At 47.4% G+C, this 27,184-nt stretch overlaps 1 protein-coding gene across 2 annotated transcripts in view; it reads left to right on the top strand.

The window, feature by feature from the left end:
- The window catches only part of bean1 (brain expressed, associated with NEDD4, 1), a 48,363-nt gene that overhangs the window by 4,222 nt on the left and 16,957 nt on the right, over positions 1-27,184 (top strand). For both annotated transcript variants that reach the window (XM_035420058.1, XM_035420059.1), the window contains exon 4: positions 24,750-24,953. In XM_035420058.1, the coding sequence (XP_035275949.1) occupies positions 24,750-24,953 (204 nt within the window). The remainder of the gene's footprint in view (positions 1-24,749; positions 24,954-27,184) is intronic.

A 27,184-nucleotide genomic window follows, 5' to 3' on the forward strand; every position in this document is an offset into this window, starting at 1 on the left:
GTTTCATGGCTATTGTGAAAGCTGAATCAATTTTAAACAAGTCTGAAAAGTTAAAGGTTATACACTGTTACCTGGCCTTTTACACCTGGTTGATTCTAATTAAAGATTTTTTCCCAGAAAAAAAAAAGGAAATTCAGCAAAATGCTTGTTATGGTGTCAGCGCCTGCACGTGTTCTGTGGCGTGACAGCCTGCTTGATGGAGAAGCACACGCCGCATAAGTGCCGTTGCTGCCAGAGCAGAGCAGCTGCCGGCCTGTTCTGAACACCTTTCCCCGAGCTACCAGTTCACCTGTCGCTCCTGCTTTTACAGCCAGCACCAGTGCAACCTGACCTTTCGCTAAACTGTTTGCAGAAGGAGGCGGTTGTGTCCACGCATGGCTGCCGGGCTAACTAGAAACATCGCACGGTCTTATTTCTTTTGAATTTTCAGCCATGGACCACACAAATGTGTTCCATGTTTCCTGTTTTTGTTGTTGTTTTCAGAAATACAATTAAACAAAACTGTTGACACATCCCTCAAAATAAAAAGCTGAAATTTGGTTTCCATTTTTGTTTCAGTGCAGCTTGAAAAACTACATTTTTGATCCCAGGAATAAAATGACGCAAGATCATGCATTTAATACCTGAAGAAAAAATGCACTGAACTCAACGGCACTTTAATTATTGCCTTATAAAAATAAAAAGTGGCATTTTAAGTAGTAGTCATCCAATTACAGTTCCTTTGAACTTCTCAGTACAATAGCTCAATAAGAGTAAATAAATAATTTTAGGAAGTACTTGGCTGTGGAATTTCCAACGTACCGCAATTGACAATTGTTTCTTTTGGGATAGGTGTATGTATTTATTCATTCATTTATTTATTTATTTATTTAACGTTTATTTGATAGGGACAGATACATTTAAACATAGATTATTGTCAAACAATATCCAATGCAATGTATCACAGCATTTATAGCATATGCTAATTTCCGATGCTTCTGTAGATATGATGTACTGTAGATATGTTTCCACCTGTTAGTTGTACTTATGCAATCTAGCCTATGCCCAGTCAGTCAGAATCAATTACAGAATCCAATTTCCTTTACAGCTGGTGCACTGTATGCAGAACTATAAAGCCAGTGACCTTCGTCCTTGGTATTATGATCTGTTTCCCCTTTATTATGAGTTTAATTTGAATTAGTAGGACCTAGTAGGATGTTGGTCAATGTTTCTTTTTAACTCCGGTGAGGATTTAATGACAGGACAATGTAATGTGCGGTATGCCTGTGGAAGCCAGATGCGCTGGCGATTTTAATGGGGGAAATTTTCCTGAGATGTGCTGGTGGGACGGGGCTGATGGGTCCAAACGTGGCCCATCAGCAGCATTTTGCCAAAGTTGTTTATGCGAATCCCTGCCTTCCCTCTGATCTATAATTCATACCTCATCCATCTCATTTCTGAAATGTCAGTGTCGCCCAGGGCTGGCTTTCACCGGACGCCCCACTCTCCTGACGAGGGAAGGGGGGGCGAATGTTACGCGCTTTTTTCGGGTTGAGTCGTCGAGGTGGTCGAGGCGGCGCTGCCCCGTACCCTCGTTGAAGACCGCGCGTCCTCGGTGGTACATGTCCGACGAGGTCTTGAAACCGAGGTCCTCCGCCACCGTGGTCGTCGAAGACGCCACAGCACTTATTGCGAAAGAACAGGCGGTTTTCCCTAGTGTCCTGGCCACACTCCAGATCTGAATCTCTCAGCCTGGCTGTTTAATCATTCCTGGGTGGATTGGTTAAACACGTCCCTCCCGTAGCCTTCTGGCTGCTGTGAGTCACCCAGGTAGGTTCTGCACAGCGTTGTGCACACAAACACACGTGTGCGCACATGTGCGTAACCATGCACACACATGCACGCACACAGAAACACACTGTGAAGTGCTTTAAGGCCAGTGAATGATTCTGTAAGATGTAATGCACCATGATGATGATCATCGTGATATTATTATTATTATTATTATTATTATTGCTTGTATTTCTGTGTGTGTGTGTGTGTGATGTCTGTGTGTGCTTGCATGTGTGCTGTGTGTTTGTGCTTGCGTGTGTGTGTGTGCATGCATGTGTTCTCTGTGTGTGTATGTGTGTGTGCTTGCGTGTATGATGTGTGTGTGCTTCCGTGTGTGCTGTGCGTGTGTGTGCGTGTATGTGCGTGTGTGTGTATCTCTGCGTGCCTGTGTGTGATTATGTTGGAGCTCCAGATTCGTCCAGACTGGAGAAACCCATCTTGTGTTACCTGGGGTAGGGCTGCTCCAGACAGGCTGCAGTATGCTCCACAGCTAGTCCTCCAGCAGGCTCAGAAAAGGCTGTTTACTATGAGTACAACAGCGTCGAAAAAAGCACCTTTTCTTCTTTTTGTGCTTACGGTATGCTCTCATGCCTTTTCTTCTTTAATTGCTTCTCATCCTGCGGCGTTTGTCTCTCTTCAGTCAGGTCGCGCCGCCGTCCTTGCGACTCAAAATGGCCCCTTTATTTTTCCCTCTTCATGCTTTATGCAGTGCTCCTTCACGCTTGGGGATAGTCGGGTAACCTTCCTGCCTGCCTTCCTGGTGCTCTTTCAGAAGCCCGGCCACATCGCGCGGATATTTTTTTCCAGTGTGGCGTCCTTGAATTCGACCTTGTTACCGAGATCAGCCGCTGGCACAGACCTCAGGGAGTTCCTAAAGCGCATTTTCTGTGTCCTCGCTGGAAAGAGGGTTCTTTTTCTTCAGTACGTCCTCCCAGTTCACGTTGTTGTGGAACGCAATAAAGCAACAGCTGTTTGTGAGGAATTAAAAGGACAATAAGGCTGAAAAGTAAGGCTAGCGTGCTATCAGTGGCTCACTGATTTGAACCAATCATTGTGTTGTGCCGTGGAGAGCGTAAGCTATGGATTGGCTCACACACATCAAAGGCTGGCAGCTCATTGTAACTCCGCCAATGACTTTGGTTCATGAAAGCTGGCGTTCCTATCGTTGATAAAATACTGACATCTAAAAACACGCAGTCCTAGCTGTATGTGTATACTGGCATAATATAGCCTGCGTGTTTTTTTTTTTTTGTAATGATGAGGCATGATTTGAGAAATGGCTGTGTTATCATTGCTTGATTTATTCTGGGGGGTAAAAGCCAATACTTCCAGGAGAAAAAAATGCTATTTTCTGAGCTCCTTTTGGGTCAGGGAGTAGCTCATGGTGCTTCTGTGTGTTTTTATTGTTTTTTGTTTTTTTTCTTCGCTTTTTTCATTTTTTTATGCGCTTGAGGCAGTAGGAAGGATGGGAAAGGAAATGAGCTCACTTGCCTTTTCGATGACCAAGAAAACTGTACTGCCACTGAGCTACACGTTTGCCAGGGTAAAGGACATATTTTTTAGAAATCGTAAATATGATGCTAATAAGCAATTCCCCGGTCCATTTACAGCTAGTCTTACAGTCTATTCTAAACTTACAGAGAGTTCAGTGTCTGGTTTTATTTTTAAATTTTCTTGACAAAACAGCTTTTCAGCCTTAGCCTGGACTGTCTCACTGTGTGTTTATGCACTGTGAACAGCTCAAGGTAATTGGTTCAATCGGTTTTTTTTTTATTTCCTAGAAGGCCCTTCCTGGGAGCTTTACCCAAGATGACCTCCGGGCGGCACCCACCATACAGCCAAAGAGGGTGTTTATTCATCTTAACGTAGGACCTCGTTTTTTTTAAGCATGACCCCTTTTAACCGTTGAGCCTGGGTGGGGTCCCTGGGCCAGAACAGGTTGAAACGCCCTGCTGCAACACTTAGGAGCAGCCTGGACCCTTTCCTTTCAGCTGCACTTACATCAGTGGCTAACAGCCATTTTAGGACACTCAGATGTTCGAGCCAATATTGGGACTGACTGTAAGCTCTTTATCCAGTTCCTGGAAATCCAGACTGCCCGTGGGGGATGATGTTTTTATGTTCCACCCGCAGCACACCCCCCCATCCCCCCCCCGCCCCCCGGAGTGCCGTGATGCCTCGCCTACCCCAGCCGTGAAAATCGCATTTAGAACCGAAGCGCCAACGCTTGGGAACCATTCAGCGAAACGGGAGTGTTACCATTTCAGAATGGAGGAGAACCTAGGCCTCTGATTGGTGGGCTGGTTACTAACACAAACCCAAGGCCAGAGAGCCCTGATAGTTACCATAGAGTAAATCTTCAGGAGCAGGGGGGCTGACCTGGTGTACCTGAGGAGTAATGGTGGTGCTGACCTACCATTCTATTCAGATAGCAGCTGTGTACCTCAGAGGCGTCGTTGCCCAAGGGCAGTGCTACTGGATGTGGGGTTAAGATCACCGAGTGCTCTTTGGTGCATGCTAGCTGTTTCCTGCCACCCCACTGCAGTCCTGGGGCCTCACTTTTAAAACTCGGTGTGAAACTTCATCCTACATTTCAGCGCACGCTTGAATCCACGATCCCGCCTGCTGTGAGAAATCGGTATTTGCAAAACTTGAGCTTGAGGAAAAATGGGATTGTTGCGCTCAGTCGATAAAAGTCGCTGCAGGTGCATGTGGCCAAAGCCGATTATTGTAAGAAGAAAAAGGTGTGAAACGCACTCCGCATAAATATAATGGGACAATGCTAATGAAACCCCTGGACTCCCGGCTGACGTAAACATATATCCGCTGAGGAAGACACCTAAAAATGAATGAGTTTAATGTGTGAAGCTTTTTGGGTAAATAAATAATGAGCAATAATGAAGAGCTCCTCATGGAACAGTCGTGTGGAGTGTTCGCGTGTCCCTCTGGGCTTGAAAAGTCATAGAAAGTTTAGAAGGCAACATAAATGCAGAGGTCACTGTGAGGTCCAATGCAAAGATCACAGTGACTAATACATGAAATCCTGAGTGTATGTGTGTGTACGCATGCGTGTGTGTGTGTGTGCATGTACATGCGTGTGTGCACACATGCGTGTGTCTGTGTGTGTGTGCACATACGCCGTGTGTGTGTGTGTGTGTGTGTGTGAACGTACGTGTGTGTGTGTGTGTGTATGTGTGTGTGTGAGACTCTATTACACTAAAAGGTCCCATTCTGCAGAGTCTGCTGTGACTAAATGGCAGTGGGGTGAATCTAAACGCCCTCTTTAACCTCCCATCAGCCACTCTGCTGATCCAGCCTTGGCTGAGGGATGGAGGGAAATGGCCTCGTGCTCCCATGTGAAAATGAACGATGGAGCCATTTCCACGGCGACGGAATGATCCGTATACCCCGCGCGCCTGTCGATCTGGGTTTGCCATCGAAGGGGCTGGGAAGTGGTGCCGCAGTTAAAAATACTGCATTAAAGAAGCGTGCTCCCGCCAGTAATGCGCCCTCTCACTGTAATGCACGATGCTGAACATGTTTTATGTTTTTGGGTGGCAACATTTAAGCGTTCAGTAACGCAGCTGAGTAATCTTGTATTAATGGTGTTAATAGTCGGTTGGGTAATTGACCACTAGGGCTAGCAGTGCCCCCTTTATTTTCAGCCTTCCCAGTTCACAGAGATAGAAGATTTGTTCTCTCTCGGGTCTAACGTTAGGGCCTGCTGGTTATCTGTGTGTAGGGCCATCTCACACCTCCTCTACATACACCCACAGTTAATGTGTGTAAGCGTGGCTCTGTGTGTGTGTGTGTGTGTGTGTGTGTGCGTGCGTGTTTGTGTTCAGGAAAGCTGTAGTATAAGCACAGCACTGATGTTATGCCAGTGCTCTATACTGTTATGGGGTTGTGGTTGGTATAGATTCCTCTAGAAGGTCTGTTTTTAATATTTAATATGAAAGGATTATTTTTATTTTCTTTGTGTGTGTGTGTGTGTGTGTGTGTGTGTGGGTATGTGTGTGCCTGTGTACGTGTGTGTGGATGCCTGTGTCTGTGTGTGTGTGTGTGTGTGTGTGTGTGTGTGTGTGATGCAAAGTGACCGTGTTTGTATTGATGCCAGACTGTAGCCTTGCAGTTAGGCTGATGTCTTTTTTGTATATTGCATTAGCATTTTCATTCCATTCTGCCGTCCTGTCTTGTCCCTGTTGTTTTTAATTTGAAACATATTCAGTCAGACGAACAACAGCCAGTCTTTGGGGGGTCATTGATATGGACCTCTTTTTTTCTTTTTCTCCTTTTTTTTTTGTTTTGTCCTGCGAGACGAACGACAGTTTTGTCAAAATGTCCCTGTAAGCCACAGGTTTTCATTTATTTAGGGCGTTTTTACACCTGTAGTTTGCTTGCTTTGTTCCCTAGGGTTTCGACGGCCGTAAAACAAGAACGTTCTTGCGCCCCAAAGTGCTCCGAAGAAATGTGGAATTGTATGGCCTGGGGATGGCTGTGGCTCGAAATGAGCGAGGTGTTTACGCCAGTGGCCAGCTCTGGCTCAGAATCTGGGACTAATTTGTTGCAATGTTAGCCTACATTTACCCCTTTTTGGTCTGGTTTCTTTTGACACAGCAATATTTCAATAAGTGGAACAAAATTTGGCAACAAACGGCATGTGCAAGCCAACTGTTCCCTCGTTTGTCAGAACTTTACATATGGGAATTCACGACTGTCTTACCTTATCTGTACCAACATGTCATGGCAGACTGGTTGTCTACACAGTTGTTTGGAGCTTGAATGTAAACAAAACGGTAAACAAGCTTTGCAGTGCTGTAAGAATTTTGGCAAAATGCAGTTATGTACAATATTTATATTACATGCAATGCATTAATGGTACTTCCATATTGCCTCTCTTGATAGAAGCTTGGCCAACGAAACATTCATCACCATATTCGGTTGATTTTTAGATACCATCAAACAAGGATTAATGACTTGTTATAATTCCAGAATCCAGATATGCCCGATTTCCACACCACGGTACATCAAGTCAAATTCTTGTACTGTAACTTTACTAACTATGCCGTGCCAACCTGCCAACTCTTTCCAGTCAATTGTATTTCACATGGGCTCATTCTGAAAGGTCGCTGTTGATGAGTTAAACAAATTTGTCTATTATTTGCTTAATTACTTGGTTTATTGTTGCCCTGAATGTTCATGTTATGGTCATTTTCACCAATTTTAATTTTCTAAATTGCAACCGGGGAAATCAGATGTTCTGTTCATAAATACGCTTGTTGAACGAGTCCAGTTTTGCATATTCTCCTTCTGAAATTGCATCAGCTGCCAAGATTATTTTAATTTTTATCCGTCCGTATCCGCCTCCCCTCCGGACCCATTGAGGTGGGTTACCTGGGAGTTCCTGTGCTGCCGCAGCAGCCAAATCGTACGCCCTACCCCAGTGTCCCTCCGCTACGCTACGCCGCTGTCCGGTAAAGTGGGTCAACTGGCAGAAAAAAACTGCCTTATCTCAGAGGGAGCGAAAAGCGGCGTGAACTGGGTTTCATTCCGCCGCACGTACCGCATGTCTATCACGCACAGGCACCCCGCCTTCATGAATTATGGAAACGGCGGAGGAAGGCACACCTGCCTCTGTGGGTACGGCAGCTCCCCTGCCACCGTTCGGCTGCCCCTCTCTCTGAAGTCCCGTCCAGTGGTGAGGACACGCGCGCGTGCGTTAGGAACACACGGCCCACTCGCTGTCGACGTCGTCGATGTGGACCAGGGAGCGGTATTTCATTACGCACATACAGTACGCCCAAATTGAAATTACGAAAATAATGAAGCGACGGTAATTGTTTCGTTATTCCGATTTTCGCAGCGGTGACATCCGACGCTCCCTAAAATCGGGAAAACGGACGAGGTCCTTTTTTTTTCCCCGGCGTGGCACGTTTGAGAAATTTATACGGTCGAGGAATTCGACACGCGGTGATGGGTTTGGCTCTGGTTCCCTTGTCACCAAAAACAATTAACGGACGTTGCAGGTGGCGAGATGGCGATGGCAGATGTCAGGTGAATTCTCCCCACGCCTTTTGGAAGAAAAAGCTATTTTCTTCGCAATTAGTGGATTTGCTCTCTTAATAGGATCTATTAATTGCCGAAGCGAACTGCGGGGGGAAGGAGGAGGCTGTGTCCTTCATGTGTATTATGACAGTAAATCTACCACGCGGGAGAACTCGGAATGCGCGGAAGCATGTCTTTCCGATGTTCCGAGAATGCTGCATCACGGGGACTCTGGGAAATTGCGAGAGATGAGGATTAATTGACGCGTGCGTGTCATGTGACCGGACCCCATCCTCTGCGGTGGAGAATTTAGCGCACGGTCGGCCGGGCGCAAAAAGGTCGGGCGTCCATTTCTCTGTCCTCTCGGGTCGAAGCCTGTGGAGGTAAAATGCAGGATCTTCTCCAGTGTCTTCTCGCTTCCAGGCACTCTGAAGGAGGCTTTGTCCTTCTGTTCAAATGAGAATGAAAAGGAAAGAGTGAAAAATCCAGATCGATCTGGAGGGTTGGCGGGTCTTAGACCGCTTGGTCCAGTAGGGACCGGGTCCAGCGTGTCCAGTAGGAAGCGCTCCCCTTGTACGCATCGTTTGCTGTGTGTCTCTGTGGCGTCGATGGACCCCGCAGAGGCGTAAACAGCATCTGCCTCGTTCTCCCAAACCCCTCATCGCTGGCCTGGGGCGCCAGGCAACCACAGTCATTCCGTCCTCGGCAACAGATTTGATTTCCCCAGTTGCATAAGCAGCCGATGGCCGTATCCCAGCGGAGGGTCAGTGATGCGGCAACGGTGGGGGCGGGGGCGATGGGGGCGTGGGGGGGGGGAGGGAGGAGGGGCGGGGGGGTGGTGACAGGGCGCTGACGGGGATAGGCTTAACCAGATTAGCCCTGGCGCTCGGCGCCTTTTCTCCGGGCGCAGAGCGCCGGCCGTGACAGCCAGAGCGGGATCAGAGTCCGCAAATCCAGACAGAGCGAGGCTCTCCGTCGCCTCTCCCCGAACCTGCTAAAGCCCCAGAGGCCTCCCCCTTAATCCGCTCCCCTACGAGAGCGCCCCCCCCCCCCCCCCATGCAACAGGAAGCACGCCCTCAATACCACCGTTTCTGACTGAACTGAGACTCCATCCAAAAAGACACTTTTTTTTTTTTTACAATAACAAATCATTAAAAAAACAATATGTAGCCCGTCCCACATTTTGGAACGGGCTTCATATTGATTTCAATAACCCTGAATCTGTGGTCATGGGGTTATAGGAAACAGTGTTTGGTTGGCAGATGATATTTTAAAATTAGCCTTGATAAGCATGTTGGAAAAGTAAATTATGGCAAATTCAGCAGTATAGCCCTTGCTGTCTTTTATTAATCCTGATTATTTTTTTACGATTCATATTGCCTGTATTCAAGGTGCGTGCCATAAAGAGACTACTTTTTAGCAGCTATGACCAGATTCATATCTTACAAACCCCACCTGTGCTCGTTTTGCGAAGGACTGAGTAATGGGTGTAGGTGTGCGCCTGTGTGTGCAGCCTGTCTCCCATTTATCCTGCTATATTATTGGCTTGCTTAGCAGGCGGCCTCACCCACAGCCACTTTACATAACGTGCATTTTTACCTTTAATCCGTTTGCCGCCGCCGCCGCACAGCTGCCGAGGCGGCGCGGTCTAAGGGCCTGGCGCTGTGGTGAGCCGCGAGGGGGGTTCAACCTGCGGCCGGCTGCTTAGCCCCCCCCCACCCGGAGCGGTGCCTGTACCTCCCTAAATTAACGGCGTCTGAAGAGAAACAAAAGAGCCGGGAGAGATGGGAGGGACTGCGGGGGGGGCTGTCTCCGTGTCCGTGTCACGAGCGCCCCGCTCGTCCTCGAAGGGCGGGGCTGAGGGGCACGCCGCTGAGGGCAGCGTTCCGCACGAGGGAGAGAAGGCGTTTCCCGATTCCCCACCCGAACCCCCCCCCCCCCCCTGATTTCGCCGCCTTGCATTGCCCGCGGGTGGTGCAATGCGTATCTTGGGTTCCTTCTCCCCATTTCTTTTCTCGGCAGAAAATTCTAGAATGTCTCAGAGAGAAGCGAGGCGCACTGTGCCATAAAGAGGTTCGGCTTAAACCAGTTTGATTGGGTGTCAGCTTTTGGGCGTGGCCTCTTACGGACACCTCCCCCTGTAGGCCTCTATTAAATGTGAGGAGAACGGGTCTGTACGTAAAGAGAACGCCCCCTTAATAATCACACGATCAGAAAATGCAGTCAGTATTCCGGGCCCGATTCCACACGACAAATAATAAACTATGTAGTTTATATATACTGTAGTTACATAAGCAGAATAACTGTCTGTGGAAGCGGACTTCTTTTCTGAACGGTTTATTTAAATCCGTAGGCACACGGGCCTCCCGGATCACGCAGCACACCGAATCAGCTCTCCTTCTCAGCCGAGCTGCGGCGGTGCCGGAGGCTTGGGCGTACTGTGGTCGCCATGGCACACGTGGCGGGTGGCGGCAGGCACTGTCTCGCCCAGCCCCCATTGACCCCCCCCCCCATTAGCTTTGCCGTGGCGATGGAGTCAGTTCTCATCCAGGACCCCATACAGGAAAAGTAATCACGGGTAATTTCCTCCTGCCCCCTGAGCTGCCCGCACCCCCACCCCCCCGTCCCCCCCACCCCAGGGAAGATTCCAGCACTTTATTTTTCCCCAGCCTCAGCGTTTATGCTGCCTAATTGCGGGAGACACTGAAGCTCCTTCACTCTCCCTCCTGCTCTTTTCTGAAGAGGCTCGTTCAGGGGAAACGTCACCCACTGCACAGGGGCTTCCACTGATCTTTAACGCTTTCAGGAGTTTCAGGTGCTGGAGCATGTGAACACATACACATACACACACACATACACACACACGAGCACACGCACACACAACTACACACACACACACACACACACATACACACACACACACACATACACATACACACACACATACACACACAACTACACACACGAGCACACGCACACACACAACCACACACACACGAGCACACACACACACACATACACATACACAAGAGCACACACACACTCACATACACACACACAGACACACAGGCACACATACATGCACACACAGACACACACACACACACACACACGCAAGCACTTGTCCACACGCACACGTACACGCACATGTACATGCACACGCCCACGCACACGCACATGCCCACACACACACATGCACACACACGCACACACTCACTCCAAGCTAGACGAGTCTGATTAATCTAGAAGTGTCCAAGGTAAAATAATAAAATACCAGTACAAAAATTCTAAAATAAAATATTCTTACTGAAAATGCAGGAATGAACAAGCATTAAATCTGAAGCACATTCTGAGGTGTTAAAATGAACCGTATTTGACTGCTTCCCATTCTGTGCAGAGTTTGGGGGGAAATTATTTGTTCATAATTGGATATATGAGACTCTAATGAGCTCAGAAATAGAAATCCTCATCATCATCAGAGGCTGTTTGTCTTGCTGAGAGACAATTGGCAAATGCCGTGCCTTCAACACGTAGGAAAAAAACAGCCCTACAATGGATTTAATCTGCAACTCTGTCCTTCTCTGTGATATTTTAGTAGCTGAGCCAGAAACCAGCAAAAAAAATAAAATAAAAACCCACACGGCCCTATTCCAGCGTGACCCATATATTCCTGCACTCGATAAGGCTCCGCCCCCCTTCTCTTCCACTTCCTGCTCCTCTGTCTTGCCGGCGCGTGCCTTTTTTGCTCCAAAAGGAATGAAAGCAACCAAATTTCCCCCCTGCTCTATTTCAGCAGGCACCTTGCTCCTGAATAGTCAGCCTTGTCTCATTTTTTTTCTAATTTGTAGGATGTCCATTTTGTACACTTTGTTGGAGGCTATAATTACCTGATAAATGGAAATGTGTAACGTAGCTTCTAAAACATATGATACAGCCATTAGGCAAGGCATGAGCCCTGGCCCAGACTGCTGGTTTCTCTTCGCTGTATTGTCATTCAGTATAATGCAGTACAGGTACGGCGCTGCTGGTCTGTGGCCTGTGGGCTTTGAGTCCCTGGTGGTGAATGTAGTTGTGCCCTGTCAGATTTGCCTGAATCCAGCATCGTAAATGGGTCATCTCTATGTGTGAAGCGTAAAAGGCTGTAGTCTTTAGCACTGTCCATCCGGCTTGGATAGGAGGTTCAGCACGATTTGGATGATTTTAAAAAGTATATGTGCGTGTGTATGTGTGTGTGTGGTGTGTTTGTATGTATGTATTTGTTTTTCTATATGTAAATGTATTTCTTTGTATCTACATCTGTGAGTGTGTTTTTTCATGTGGATTTGTATCTGTATGTGTATGTGATTGTATTTATGTATGCAATTGTGTGTGTATTTATCTATGTATGTGTATGTCTATCTGTGTGTCTATCTGTATGTGTGTATGTGTCTGTGCGTGTGCTCTCTCTCACTCTGTTAGTGGTTGCCCGGGAGATGCTGTGTGCTGCGCTGGCCGTCCCGGTCCGCAGCTGTCGCCCGCACTCCGGGGTGACCTTCAGCCGCTGAGTCCGGCTCACGCTCAATCGATTTGGGAGGGTGACTGATGGCGGGCGGGCGGGCGGCCCGGGCGGGCGCGGGGAGTGGCGGTCTCGGCCCCTTCGCCAGCCAACGGGGTCATATGAGCCCAGCTGAAGAGAGTGACTCAAACAGGTTAACTCTCTGAGCCTGAGTGAACCCCACACACTAACACCTCAATCTGAGCAGCCTCGCTCAGTGGAGCAGTGTCATTACTGGGGCTTAGAGAGAGGAGAAGTGCACCAGGAATCTTCAGCAAGCATTACATTCTGTGCATGTATATGTCTATGTGTGTGTGTGTGTATGCATGTGTGTGTTTGTATGTCTGTGTGTGTGTGTGTGTGTGCCCGTGTGTGTGTTTGTGTGCTTGTGTGCTTGTGTGCTTGTGAATGAGTACGTACTGTATGGGTGTGTGTGAGTGCCCCTGTGTACACTTGTATGTCTGCGAATGAGTATGTTAATGTATGCGTGAATTGGCACGTGAGAGAGAGTGGGTGCATTGTGTGTGAGAGCACATTGCGTGTGAGAGGAGAGTACTTGTGTCTGAATGTGCACACGCGTGCTTGTGCGCTTGTGACTATATCAGCTGTGTCAGCAAAGGTGTTCTCCAGTCCAGCTTTCGTGTTTCTCTCCTGTGCCTGACTTAACGAAGAGTGGAACTCATCTGTTAGTGTCCCCGCCTGTCACTCAAGTGTCACGACGCATCGAACGTCCTCCGCTCACCGCGAGAGGAGCCATCTCATAAATTTCCCATCAGCCACCGGGCCGTGTACTGTAGCGGGCCGGGCAGGAAGGAGGGCCGCCGAAGGCTTCGTGTTGCGTTAAGTTCGGCTGAGAGGCTCCGGCTCCGGTCCCGTCGTCTGACACGAGTGCTCAATGAGGCCGGCGGACGGGGACGCGGATGGGACCTGACACGCGCTCGATACGTCAGGAAGCCGGGGCCGCGTCGTCCGCTCAAGCGTCCCGATGACAGCTCTTCACCGGCGAAGTAGCGGCACGGTCGGCCTTGCGCTCGCCTAGCTGCGGAGCTGTTGCCCCCGAGAGAAACAACGGCGACGGACAAAGAGTTTTCTGGCGGGCGTCAAGGTCTTAAAGGCGTCCTTGTTTAATGGGAGATTGTTCCGGAAGTGTGCGATTGTATCGCATTTTTTTGGGCTTTAGGCCTAATGGGCTGAACAGACACAGAAGGCCACTGCTTCAGCTGACTGCTAGAGGTCTGGGCTGATGGCTCTGTGTGTGTATGTGCGTGTGTGTGTGTGTGTGTGTGTGTGAGCACATATATTTCTCACACTCATACAAATTTATTGGACTGAAATATACAGGCCAGCCCTGCATTCTTAAAAAATCTTTGAATGTCAAACTGCAGTTTACTTCCACCTGTAGCAGGTACTACTACTGGTCCACCTTTATTATGTCAATATATACTGCTTGAGCAGCCCTCTTTCATGTTCTACATGTATTGTGTCTAAATTTGAGCTCAGTAAATACGGATAAGGCTTAGTAAATATGCTCTGGATTCTCCTCGCATTCTCGCATCATTCAGTACTATGGGCCAGATCTAGTCTCAGTGCGGTCAGGTGACTGAAAGTGGGGCAGGAGAGGTGCAGGTGGCCTTAAAGCAGCACTGACTAACTCTAAATTACCCAGGCGCAGCGTTGGGGGGGTGGGGGGGGCCTGCTTCTGAGGTTTGGATTAATGCCCGCGCTCCGAGTCTGGCCGAGATGCGGGTTACATCAGAGGAGCAGATTGTGAGGAGCGTGGATGAAGGCCTCGCCATCGCTTACACATGAGGGTCATTTCCGCTCTGTCCGTCTTCATCTGTGCAGGCCTTACGGACCGGGCTGCTCCGGGGGGGGGTTTGGGGGGGGGGGGGGGGGGGGGGGGTTCCCTCTCCCACATCATTCCTCCTCTTTTCCCCTGCCGACTTCTATGGATGTCACAGCTGCCCTCTCTCTCCTACTGCTGAATGTAATGACTTTCATCACACCGATATAGGGAGACAAAACACCATCTCAATTCTCTGTCACACTTGACGATGACCCCCCTCCCGCCACCTCAAACCCTCCTGCCCTGCAACCCTTGCCTTTTGCACATAGGAAATTACAGCTTTGTCCCAGCATGCCACATCTCTGCACCCCCGCCCCCCCCCCTTATCCTCCCCCCACACCAACAGCCTCAGGGACTCAGTGTGACTGCTCATGAGAATACTGTCACTTTTTAATGTGCGCAACAAACCGCTAACAAAATGCTGCCGGTGTTTCTCAGGGTGGGTTTTCTCTTGCAGGAAGTGAGTTTTCAAAAAAAAACCTGTGGAAAGGTAATGCAATTAGAAACCCTTCACTGTGTGTGTGTGCGTGTGTGTGCGCGTACATATGTGGGTGTGTTTTTATGTGTGGGTGTGTGTGAGTGCGTGCATGCATGCATCCATGCGTGTGTGCGTACACGTGCATGTGGGCGTGTGTGCCTATGGATGGAATGAAGTTTGATTGGAACTGCAGGAGTTGTTCCCTGACAAGGATTCACATCAGACAGCAATATCAGCACAGTTGTATTAATTTGGATACATCTGTATCTGTAAACCCAAAGTTTCAACCCAAAATACATCTTGAAACTTTCAACAAATTGGTTATTTCTTAGACCTCCCTATTCATGCACAGGTTCTCCTCGGCAAACGGATGACTGGAAAGTAAAACTGCGGGCAGTCAGGACAGGAAGTTGGGACATAGTTGTGCTTCTCTCCTGTCAGATGAGGCTCATCTAAAAAGCGGCGGGTGAGGCAGCGTTTGTGCGCCTCTGAGTCGTGCCGTAGGCCCACGATGACGAGAGAACATTCCGGAGACAAAATCTGTGCTTCAACACAGGAGGAGGAGGAGGAGGAGGAAGAAATACAACAGTTGGCAGTTTCACACCTCCTGATCTCGGTCACAGGACTCGAGCGCTGACCATCGCTCTGTGCTCGTCTGGTCTGGCCTTGCCAGTCGGATATTGTCCAGGCCGAAAGTGCAGTGGTGCCAACAGTGCATGGAACCATAGCACGTGGGACTGCTCTTTCCTCTCCTCCTTTTCTCTCTCTCTCTCTCTCTCTCACTGTCTGGGCATTCATCCTCCACTATCATCCCTCCATCCCCACTGTTTAGTAATAACTTCTCATATATTCGTTATGCACTTCAAGGCCATCACTCCTCTGCAATCACTCCTCACTGAGGCTGCTGGTGTTAAGGCACTGTTCTAGTTAGTTCTGGGCACTCAAGACAGTGTGAGATACTGTCTAGACTGTAGGTAATCAGTACTGTGTACAATTACAGTTAGGAATTTAGTTAGGAAAATGGCAAGCATTGTTGGGCTGAATGGCCTGTTCTTGTCTTCATGTTACTCTATGTTTCGTTATGTTTTGTTATGTTATGTTATGTTGCATGTATGGGACACATGGTTCGGTACTGAATCCAGACTGTACCAGTGCCAACTGGCTGCCACCCCCACTGGGCCCCCTCTAGCATGGCCCAGGGAAGGGTGAAGGGGATTATATCATCTCATCGCTCCTTAGCGACCCCTTCTGGTTGATCGGGTCATCCTCCGACTCATGTCCACGCGAGCCTGATTTGTGAACTGCGGTGTGATAAGACAATACAGTCACAAAAATAACTCACTCAATGTATCTCACTCGCAAGTCCTCATAATTCAGGTATAAATCTTGATTCTCACTCCCAGTCCCCATAATTTAGATATAAACCTCACTCTCAGGTCATACTATATACTCTTTGCTCCACAGTATTCTCTAATACTCTTAACACTTGCTCCACAGTGTTTACTCTACACACTGCACCCCTCACCACTCCTCAGAGCTGAATGCTCCTCAGAGCTAAATACCCCACTCCTTTGTGTGAGTGTGTACCCCTCGCTCTCTGCTGGACAGCGGGATGAACAGTCTCCTAGCCTGTGAGCGTTAGCGGTTAGCGTAAATTGTACAGGAGTTCACGGAAGGCAGGTCCGTGTGTGTCACCACGGATCATTGGGCGCTCGGGAGACAGGTGGGGAAAATGAGTCCTGACAGCCATTTCTGCGACATTAGCCCGATGCTACTGCATAGCCAATCGCATTTAATGCGGCTGTTAGCTTTGCCACGTGGACGTTTTATGTAGCCCTCGCATTAAGGAGGAGCCCAAAGTGTCTGTAAATGTTAATCAGTGCTTTCTGTTGTTCGTTGTCCCACTGGAGATTCTTACCGCGACACATCCTTGCAGTACCCAGTAAGACTTCAGGCTCCACATATAATGCAATATGACTTTCAGAGAGCAACGATGCATTCTCACGTAAACCACATTTCACTTGTCTGTTTGCACTAATGGGATTCAGTGATCTTGGAGCAGGGCATCAAATGAGTTGTAGTTTCAGTGCTGGCTTATATACTTCAGTATGTTATACGATATAGTAAGCCAATATGTTCACAAACTGAGCCTCATTGAACATATCTGAATGACTGTAAAAGTGTAGCTGTATCTTTGCTGTATGTTTTTCTGTTTGATATTTTTTGTCTGGGCCGCAGGAAAACGCATCCTACTACTGGTTTAGTTTTACGCAGTTTTGCTTTGGTGCACGGACGTTCCTCCCGTCTGAGAACCTCACTTCCTGCGTGCGATTTTTTCGGCGGCGGGTTGCCGTGGCGCTCGGGACGGGCCATCGCCCGGTTCCGATCCGCCTCTCCGCCGCGGCCTCATGGATCTAGGCCCGGCCTGCCACCCCTCCGCCCCCGTTTCGTAACAATCTCCTCATCATACGGTCGGCGTTCGTTTCCACGGCAGCCTGGGCAGAATGCAAACTGTAGCTACGAGAGTACGAGAGATTAACTCCGCATGAAGCTCTGTCGGAGCGAGCCAGCGAACGCTCTCCGCCGCTCGGCTCATGCGCTTCTCACGCTCGAGGTGCCACGCTGGTGCCGACATTCATAATGTTATCGTGAACAGAGTAATGCGTTTCTATACTGTTACTCCCATATGGACAGGCATGTGTGTGGTGACTGTTGGAGTCTTAAAGCAGAGGATTAAAGGCCTTTGAACAACAAGCTGAGTTCAGATGACAAGATGGTCGGCTCAGAATACATGCCCTGTGTGCCCGTGGGTCAGGCCCAAAAGTGTCACCCGTTATTTCTATCTGCTGAGTTTTGGTCTCCTATCACCAAAGACCCTTTCACTGCTTATCCGGTCAGAAAACAGGACAGGATACCCTGAGAATCATTTGAATTTTGTTTTTGTTTAGTTTGAACAGGACGTAAACACTAGTTGAACAGGTATCAACGGGTGTAAACTTTAACTACCCAAAAAAAATGGGGTGAGTTAATTATTTAAAGATATCAATAGGAATATACTACCAGTAGCATCAGTATTTTATAAAATTAAAGACAATGTATCTGTAAACTATACCCTTAAACTGATTCCATCTCAATTCAAAAGTCATCAGTGCCAGTTCTCCCCTTTGAGAGTGGCTGCATATTTGTGGAACAGTGTGAAATGTGGACAAAGCTGGACCTACAGTAAGCATTTGTCTCAGCTATACTGTACTGGCCTGAGAGCAAAAATAAATAAATAAAAAAATCACTCACTGCCTTCTGGAGTGTTAATTTTGTTCTCCCTGTGCAGACTTAGAGCAAAATCTCAGAAGGACTGTCAGTGCATTCCGCCCTGGCTCCTTCCACACTGTAAGTAATGATAATTAGTCCCTAAGAATCGCCGTTCTTGAGCGAATCTCCTGTTTGGGGCCACTGGGTCCATGAGTTCAGGCCTGATATATTACATTGGTTGGGGATTATTTTTAACATGACTGTATGATCAAGGAAAGGCAGAGCATTTAATGCTTCATTTTCTCTCAAATTAGAGAGAAAGCAGACTGATATCCACAGGGACTGTATGTGTGAATTACTGAGAAATGACCTCCATATGCTATTATCTGTACCATACTTACATACATACACGCATGCACACACACACATACACACGCATACAGTACATACATACATACTGTACATATATACATACATATACACACTTACCATACTTACATACATACACGCATACGCACACACACATACACACGCATACAGTACATACATACATACTGTACATATATACATACATATACACACTTACCATACTTACATACATACATGCATACGCACACACATGCACACGCATACGGTACATACATACATATATACATACATACGTACACTCATATACACACGTACCGTACATACATACACACATACGCACACACACACATACACACACAGTAAATACATACATACATACATACATACACACATATACACACACATTCAGTACATATTTACATACATACATGTGTACGTATGCACACATGCACACACACACAGTACATAGATACATACAGACAGACCGTCTGAAAAATTAAGAAAACAAACTGAACAAAAGAAGGGCCCGTTAACAGCATGTGGAAGCGTCGCAGAAGGAAAGAGTAATACTAGGAAGTGGGAAGGTGTCGTGCGGGGGGGAATTCTAAATGTGGGCTATAATTATAAAATCTGTGGCACAGAACTGGAATGTATCCAGTGGGATACGGTTGTGTTCCTTGTTCGTAAGTTTTGGCTGAGGGTAAGGAGCTTTACTTAGCTGCGCCGCACTGCGCCGTTCCCAGGGAATTCTGGGAAGAAAAAAAAGGAAGGAAAGTGAATGATGAGGAAGGAGATATATGAGTGATAGGAGAAGGGAGGTTGAAAGGAATGATGTGATATCAGAGAGAGGAGGAGAGAGGGTGAAAGAAGTAAGGGTAAGATAGGGAAACTAAGACAGTCTGATAAAGAAGCAGAGAGAGAACTGGATAAGAGATAGCAGCATTCAGAGAGACAGGGAAAGACAGCTTAGATAGGAGAAAGAAACAGATGGTGGAAAGAGAAGGGGAGCGACAGAGAAGACGTGAGTGATATTAGAAGAGAGGGATTGAGAGATGGAGGGAGAGATTAAGTGAGCTGGCGACAAAGCGAGATATCAGCATCGCATTGCATTCTCCTTCTCGGGTGCCGGTGTCACAGTGAGGATGGCGCCCCCTGCAGGAAGGAGCACGCTCCAACAGCTGCAGTCTGCAGCCCCAACCTCCTTTCACAAGGGTGCCAAGGCCCCTGAAGCTGGATCTGAGTCAGACCTGCATTGTCCAATCAGATACCAGCTGGAGAGGCTTCTAGTGTTCTGTCACTTTCCGTTGTTGCATTCCACGCCGCTGCTAGCAGAGGTAGAAAGTTCAGGAATCAGAAAGTAAAAATCCTGCCTTGTGTTTCCTCTACCCATGAGCTCAGCCAACTGATTTCACTTATTAGTTTTTCCTCCTGACTGAAGAATTGTGCTGATTAGCAAATCCAGGTGATTGGAACAAAATACTGGGGAGGAATTTTAGTTTCTGAACCTGGATTTTCCACCTCTGACTGCTAGTTACTTGTAATGCCCTGTTAAAGGTATATGTTTAAATACTAGATTGCGTTCTAAGGTGCGTGTTGCACTAACTTGAGTCCTAGGTATGGGACCTTGATGTCACAGGTTTGAATCCCAATTAGCTTAGTATAAGAATGGTAAATGGTAAACGGACTGCATTTATATAGCACTTTTATCCAAAGCGCTTTACAATTGATGCTTCTCATTCGCCCATTCACACACACACACACTAATGGCTGCCATGCAAGGTACCAGTCAACTCATTGGGAGCAATTAGGGGTCAGGTGTCTTGCTCAGGGACACTTCAACACACCCAGGGCAGGGGATCGAACCTGCAACCCCCCGACTGCCAGTCAACCGCTCTTACCTCCTGAGCTAGGTCGCCCCAATAAGAAGTCTGGTTGGTTGCTCTTGTGAAAAGCAGAAATAAGAGAGCAGGGTGTTTGTCTATTTAGTCAGCCTTTTCATCACCATGATCATCAACATTAGAGCAAACCTCCTTTTAAATTCTAAATGTTTTTTTTTTTTTTTCAACTTGTATCTCCTGATGACCGAGCAATTATGAACTCTAAATTATTCATATTAGATTGTACACACTTGGCGGAATCACGCACACCATTATCACGGCATTGCTCCCTACTGACCGCGGATCTAGAACAACTTGCTGCTCTCTGATTAGCACTGTGCAGTTCCAACCAAACGTCACAGTCGTGCAGTCAGAAGGAAATGCTGGTGCTTTTGCAAAGAGTGAGCAGGTGAGATGCCATGTCTCTGATTAAGACAGAGATGTGCTATTATATTTATGCTTCAGCAAACTGTGTAGAAACCCCAGAGAACGCCAGATAAAACCCTACATCTGTTTCCTGCAGAAACAACACAGGCTCAGAAGTTAAAAGCAAGTCCAACAGCTCCAACCTCTTTTCTGGATCTCTCCACTCAGCTGTTACTTGATTGCTCCTATCAACCAGGGGGACCAATAGGGTCGCAGTATTCTTTGTATTGGCATGGCAAAATTATGGGCTTTAGAGAGAGTGGTTTTAGGAGGAATGAGAGAGTGAGCTAATTGTTGGGATCGGGGCTGAGTTGTGTTAAACAGCCCTTTTTGGTGATTCTCCGTGTGTGATTTTTACTTCTACTCCCAGACCAGGATTTGCCATGGCTGTGCTGTGTCTTTTTTTCCTACAGGCTTTTTTGGGCTTCAAATGGGCAAATGAGCAGGGCTGGCTCCGCACTTAATACCCACATGTCCCCTGACATTGGGTACAAGGCGGTTGGCCCTGGCACGATCATGCCTTGGCACAATGTGTTCAGGCATGTTGGTGGGAGTGTGACCGTTATGGCTGAGGTCTAAGTGTGTCAGCCACACAGGGATAATTGGGGGGGGGGAGTCCGTAAATTAAGCTAATTAACGCGCTCTCTAACATGGTCGTTAGCATGCTTTGTCTTGCCCCTTTTGCCACCTCTAACAATGCTTGTTCGCTATTAATGAGTTTCTTCAGCGAGGAATTGCGTTAATTAATAGCTCAAAACAAAAAGGCAAACAAAAAAAAAAAAAAAGTTAATGTAGACACATCGCAATTAAAAGTTGTGTCTGCGCATAATTCCGGTAGGACCGGCGAATTTGTGCTGAGCTATGCACCGCGTCCGCCGGTCCACGGTACGCGGTGCCGTTTGAGCGCTGCTTAATTTGACAGCCCACACAAGCGATGTCTTGTTGCCGTTAACATGTTGGCACCTCAGCAGCCGTTTGCGTTCCCCCGAGCAAAGCTGTGAAATTTGGGTCTGCTCGGAATCCACTTACGCCTGCTTCATTTCAAGTAACTGTCACGTGGGCTCCGCGTTAATGTCGGCTTTTCATACCGTCATTTAGGCTAATGTTTGGCTTCATTGCAGGTATTTTTTAGTTTGCTATCTTGCTGCCATTCTCTTGGCTAGCTTTTTATTTTCAGTTGAATGGCACCTGTATGATCAGTTACAAATGTTCTGTACTGATGTTTACTATATCATGTTAAAATTACATTTATATAAAATGATCATTATGTACACTCACCGGCCACTTAATTTGGTAGGCTATTTGCTAGTACCGGGTGTGGTCTTCTGCTGCTGTAGCCCATCTGCTTCAAGGTTCGACGTGTTGTGCGTTCAGATGTGCTCTTCTGCATACCTGGGTTGTAACGAGTGGTTATTTGAGTTACTGTTGCCTTTCTATCCGCTCGAACCAGTCTGTCCATTCTCCTCTGCCATCAACAAGGCATTTTCGCCCAGAGGACTGCCGCTCACTGGATATTTTCACTTTTTCGGACCATTCTCTGTAAACCCTAGAGATTGTTGTGCGTTTGAAAATCCCAGCAGTTTCTGAAATACTCAAACCAGCCCTTCTGGCACCAACAACCATGCTACGTTCAAAGTCACTTAAATCACCTTTCTTCCCCATTCTGATGCTTGGTTTGAACTTCAGCAGATCGTCTTGACCGTGTCTACATGCCTAAATGCATTGAGTTGCTGCCATGTGATTGGCTGATTAGATATTTGCATTAACGAGCAGTTGAACAGGTGTACCTAATGTAGTGGCCGGTGAGTGTATATATGTGTGTGTGTGTGTGTGTATGTGAGAGAGAGGGAGAGAGAGAGAGATAGAGAGTGAGTGTCTGCTGTGTGTGAGGGTATGCTCATGCCTGTGATATAGTAGTGTTTTGAATGATCATATAGACCACATTAATGGATATATTTGAGAGCCTACATTGTTCAAAATTATTTCACAGCTTTATCAAGCAGCGGCCAACTTATCAACTTTATACAGTTTGGTATTTTCAGAAGCATTTTGGGCTTATAAAATCTGTCAAATAAAATAAAAAAAATAAAAACATTTTGCACAAATCGTTTTATCAGAGATTTCAGCCTGCAAACATAAGAAAATCAGGACCTCTGCGAGTCTGTCGCAAAGCCCTGCATAACAAGAATCCAGTGGAAAGATATGACAGAAAAAAAGGGAAGGAAATGCTATAATGCCAATTTATTAAAAATTGCTTCCTGTTGCACGCGTCCTGTTGAGACGTAATATTCAGCTGGGATTAAAAGATTAACGGCAATTACAGTCAATCTGAATATTTTAAGAGTTCCATTGTGTCAGGAATTCTTTGGCGGCGGACGGCCAGCGGACATGATTAGCATTTAAAACCGTATTTTCCTCATAAATAAATTGATTAGATTTCTGTGTGCCGTTTATCTCCGGTATAAACGGGCTGGGATGGCCAAACGGATGACTGTGTGTAAAAGGCGTCGGTGGTGGCCCGTTCTGTCTGTGGCCTGGCTGTGCTGCGGTGGCGGCATCTTGTTTTTCGTCCGCGGCGAGAGGGCCCGGCTTGGCCCGGCATTGCTGAGGGCTTAAAGTCTCACGTCTGCTTTCAGCGCTAACGTTATGAAAATGTTCCTCCCTGGCAAATTAAAAATTGAACGCGGGGCACGATTAAATATTCAGCATCGCGGTCTGGAGACCAGGGTGCCGCGTGGAGTATCCTGCCTGAGCACAGCGTGTGTTACTGCGCGTGTATGTGTGTGTGTGTGTGTGTGTGTCTGCATGTGTGCGTGTGTGTGTTTCTATGCATGTGTGTGCGTGTGTGCGTGTATATGAGAGTGTGTGTGTGTGTGTGTGTATGAGAGCGTGTGTGTGTGTGTGTGTGTGTATGAGAGCGTGTGTGTGTGTGTATGAGATTGTGTGTGTGCGTGCATGTGTGCATGTGTCTTAGTGTGTTTGTATGTGTGTGTATGTCTGTGTGTTTATATATGAGTGTGTGTATGTGTGTGTGTGTGTGTTTCTATGCATGTGTGTGTGCGTGTGATGAATGGGAAGTCCACACAAACAGACTGTCTACAACAACAGGCAACAGGACTGTGCAAAAGGAGGACCTGTAGAGACCCCATTTATGTGCTGCATAAAGATGCACAAATGAACCTTAGCCACACAAACATCGTTAATTTGCGGTCTGAAGGGAAATGACAATGACCAGCGCTGCCCCTAGCCTGTAAAGGGGCCCTAAGCAGGATTTGATTCCCCTCCCCACCCCCCACCCTCCACCCCCCCCCCCCCCCACAAGCCCAACAGTATAAATTATACATTTCAGAATAATTAGGGCCGCAGGGGCTCTGGGCAGCCACTTATGCCACTTGCTGGGTCAGGCTGGCTCTGGCAGTGACAAAGGTGCTTTGGTTATATTCTGTTTTTTTTATTCCAGTTCACCCAGGCAGTTGTAGAATTGCTGTTAAAGATTTGTGCACATGTACATGTCTCCAGTTCTGAATGGTGATGCTTTGGCTTTCTCTCTCTCCCCCGACCCCTCTTTCTCTGCCTCCATATCTCCCTCTGCTTTCTTCCTACTCCCTCTTTCTTCTCCTTTCTCTATCCCTATGCTACACTCTCTCCCTCTGTCATATTCTCTCTTTCTCCCTCCAATTTCTCCTTTCACTCTCTCTTACCTTCTCTTCTACCTCATGTTTCTTCTCACTCTTTTACTCTCCCTCTCCTTTCTCTATTCCCATCTTCCTCCTACCTCTTTCTTTACCTCTTCTCTATATCCTAAATTCCCTTAACTTCTGCTCCTTTTCTCCCTCCTTCCTCCCATTCCATATCTTATCTACTTCCCTCACTTTTGAATTCCTCTCTCTTGTTTTCATTGTGCGTTCATTCCTTCTCTCTTCCTCTTCCCCTCCCTCCCTGTCCTGGTCCCTCTCTCCCTCTTTCCCTCCCTCCTTGTCCCGGTCCCTCTCTCCCTCCCTCCCTATACCTGTTCCACTCTCCCTCCCTCCCTATCCCGGCTCCTCTCTCCCTCCCTCCCTGTGCCGGCTCCTCTCCCCCCTCCTGGTTTTCGGCGGTCCCGTGTGGATTAGGAGTGAGCTCCAACCAGAGCGGCCTGTCCCATGAGTACCCGGACTGCAGAGAGGGGGGCGGCGAGGCCAGCCTGCTGGTGTCCCCGCTGGTGGTGGCGGGCATCGTCATCGGCCTGGTGCTCTTCCTCTCCTGCGTCACCATCATCGTGGGCAGCCTGCGCAAAGATGGCCGCCTGCGGAACCCCCACCTGCGCGCCAGCTACGGTGAGCCGCGCGCCGCGCCGCGCCGCCGGTCTCCGCGGTAACGCCCACGCGCCGCCACTCACCGCCAGCTCAGATTAGCCACCGTATGGCGGACGCCGATAGTTACAAATGTGCTGAGCACTCTGTACTTGTTAGCCGGGTCACGTTAAAAATGTTTTTAATGCACCTTGCCCTTGTTCTGAACTTCATAAGATGGCTTTTACACTAATTAATCTTAACTCAATCTTCGGTAATTGTACAGTGGACATAAAAGGTTACCTTTTCTGAAATAGCCAGTTTTTGTGATTGTAAAGCCTGAAATCCATATAAATCATGTCAGACCTTTCTGCACCTTTAATGGTGACCAACCCACAAAGTTCAAGTGAAAAACAAATAGATAATCTTTTGGGAAAATGATTGGAAATAAATGACCTACAATACCCTGGTTGCATTAGTTTGCATACGGATCAAATAATACTTTTGCCTTTATTACAAAAACTGGTCATTTCAATAAGGGTGTGTAGACTTTTTATATCCACTGTATGTTTTAATGTGACTGTTTCATGTCTTTACACTTTCAATATTGTCTTCTGTGTTATGGCATATACAGCATGTATTTATGCATGCCATTGTCTTGGAAAGATAACAAATTTTGAATAAACATTTAATTTGGGTAATACAGCTAGATTTATCCACTTACTGGAGGTAAACCAGAACATATCTAACAGCTGCTGCCTAACCTCATTTTAACCTGCTACAAGAGTGCAACTTTATGCTTTTTATATCCTGATGAATGATAAGCATAACATATGGTTTTATACTAAATATAAAATGCCATGATTCAAGTTAAGTAATTCAGTTTAATATAGTCAACAGCTGCGCTTTCAATGTGAAAACAGACATTCCATTTGCTGGCTCACTGGAGCTGAATTTGCCCTGGTTGGCTCTTGCATTTGGAGAAGTGGCAGAATGGGAGGCTTTCACTCATGATCAACTGTGCCACCTTTATACGCATTATTCCCGTACATAGACTTGTGTGAAACCTGAGGAAATCTTAGGCAGTTGAGTACTTTAGTTGGGCTGGCAAATTAATTCCTTTGAAGCAACAGTCTGGACAGGAAGTGATTTGCACTTGATACAAGAGGTGGCAGCCATACAAACAGTACATGACCCCCCCACAAATCCATTAAAGGAGAGGATGTGAAGATTTTGCAGCCCTGTGTATGTATGGTAATGCTACCATGAAGGATGCATTGATGCTGTTTTAACTGCATTATGCTAACTGATTCTCCAACAAGTCAAAAACTACATGAAAGAGGAAAGCTGAACAGTTCATTAGGGTTAGGGCAGTAGTCAGATTCCTTTCTAGTAGATTTCAGATTTCCCTCTGTGAAAGTTTGCTTTCTCCTGGGGTTGTAGCCTGAAGTTTGGTACCACTGGCAAAAGGAATGTGCGTTCAGGATATTACCATGGGGTGGATTATCCCAGTCGCACATTTTATCATGCAGCCTTTGCTCCTGAAGCACTGTATTTTAGCCTGCAGCATCTGACAGTTTGGATGAGTCTGGATCTTTAATGCTGTCTCATTTTCTTCATTTACTCTCTCTCTCTCTCTCTCGCTCACACACACACACACACGCACACATACAAATACACACACTCAAAAAAACAGACACACACACACACACACACACACACACAGATGAGCCAATCACGGGTCTGATCCTGCCTGCCTCCTGGCCTGTGTGTGTTTATCAGTAACACGGTGCTGCTGTAGACCCAGCCCCACTCCACCAGGCAGCACTGGGAGCCCGTACAGTTTATATTTATTTGACAAGCGGGCTCCTTTCCAGGAGAGGTTCAGCAGAGCAGCACCCTGAGACTGATCACTCTGTGTCTGCGGGCCCCGGGAGGCTGGGGATCAGCGTTAGGCCCGGAACGTTCTGTCCGTAAACAAGGCCTTGAGACCTCCGGGCCTTTCGTGTCATCAGACGTGAAAGCTCTTCAGCCACACCCATCTGTCATAAAATCTCAGCTGGTGAATTTTACATGCTGTCTCTACCAGAGCCTGTCTTTATAACCCGCCCCCTTGTGGTGGGTTCGGGGGGGGGGGGGCAGCAGGGCCCCAGGCTCCTACCTGCGTGCTTAACCCAAAGCTTTGTGCTCCTTGGCTTGGCGGGGGGGGCGGGGGGGCACAGGGAGAGGGCGTTTGAACAGTAAAATGGCGTCGCGCCCGCGCCCGGAGACCTCCA

The sequence above is a fragment of the Anguilla anguilla genome, chromosome 5 (genome assembly GCF_013347855.1).
Source record: "Anguilla anguilla isolate fAngAng1 chromosome 5, fAngAng1.pri, whole genome shotgun sequence".
Lineage (NCBI taxonomy): Eukaryota > Metazoa > Chordata > Actinopteri > Anguilliformes > Anguillidae > Anguilla > Anguilla anguilla.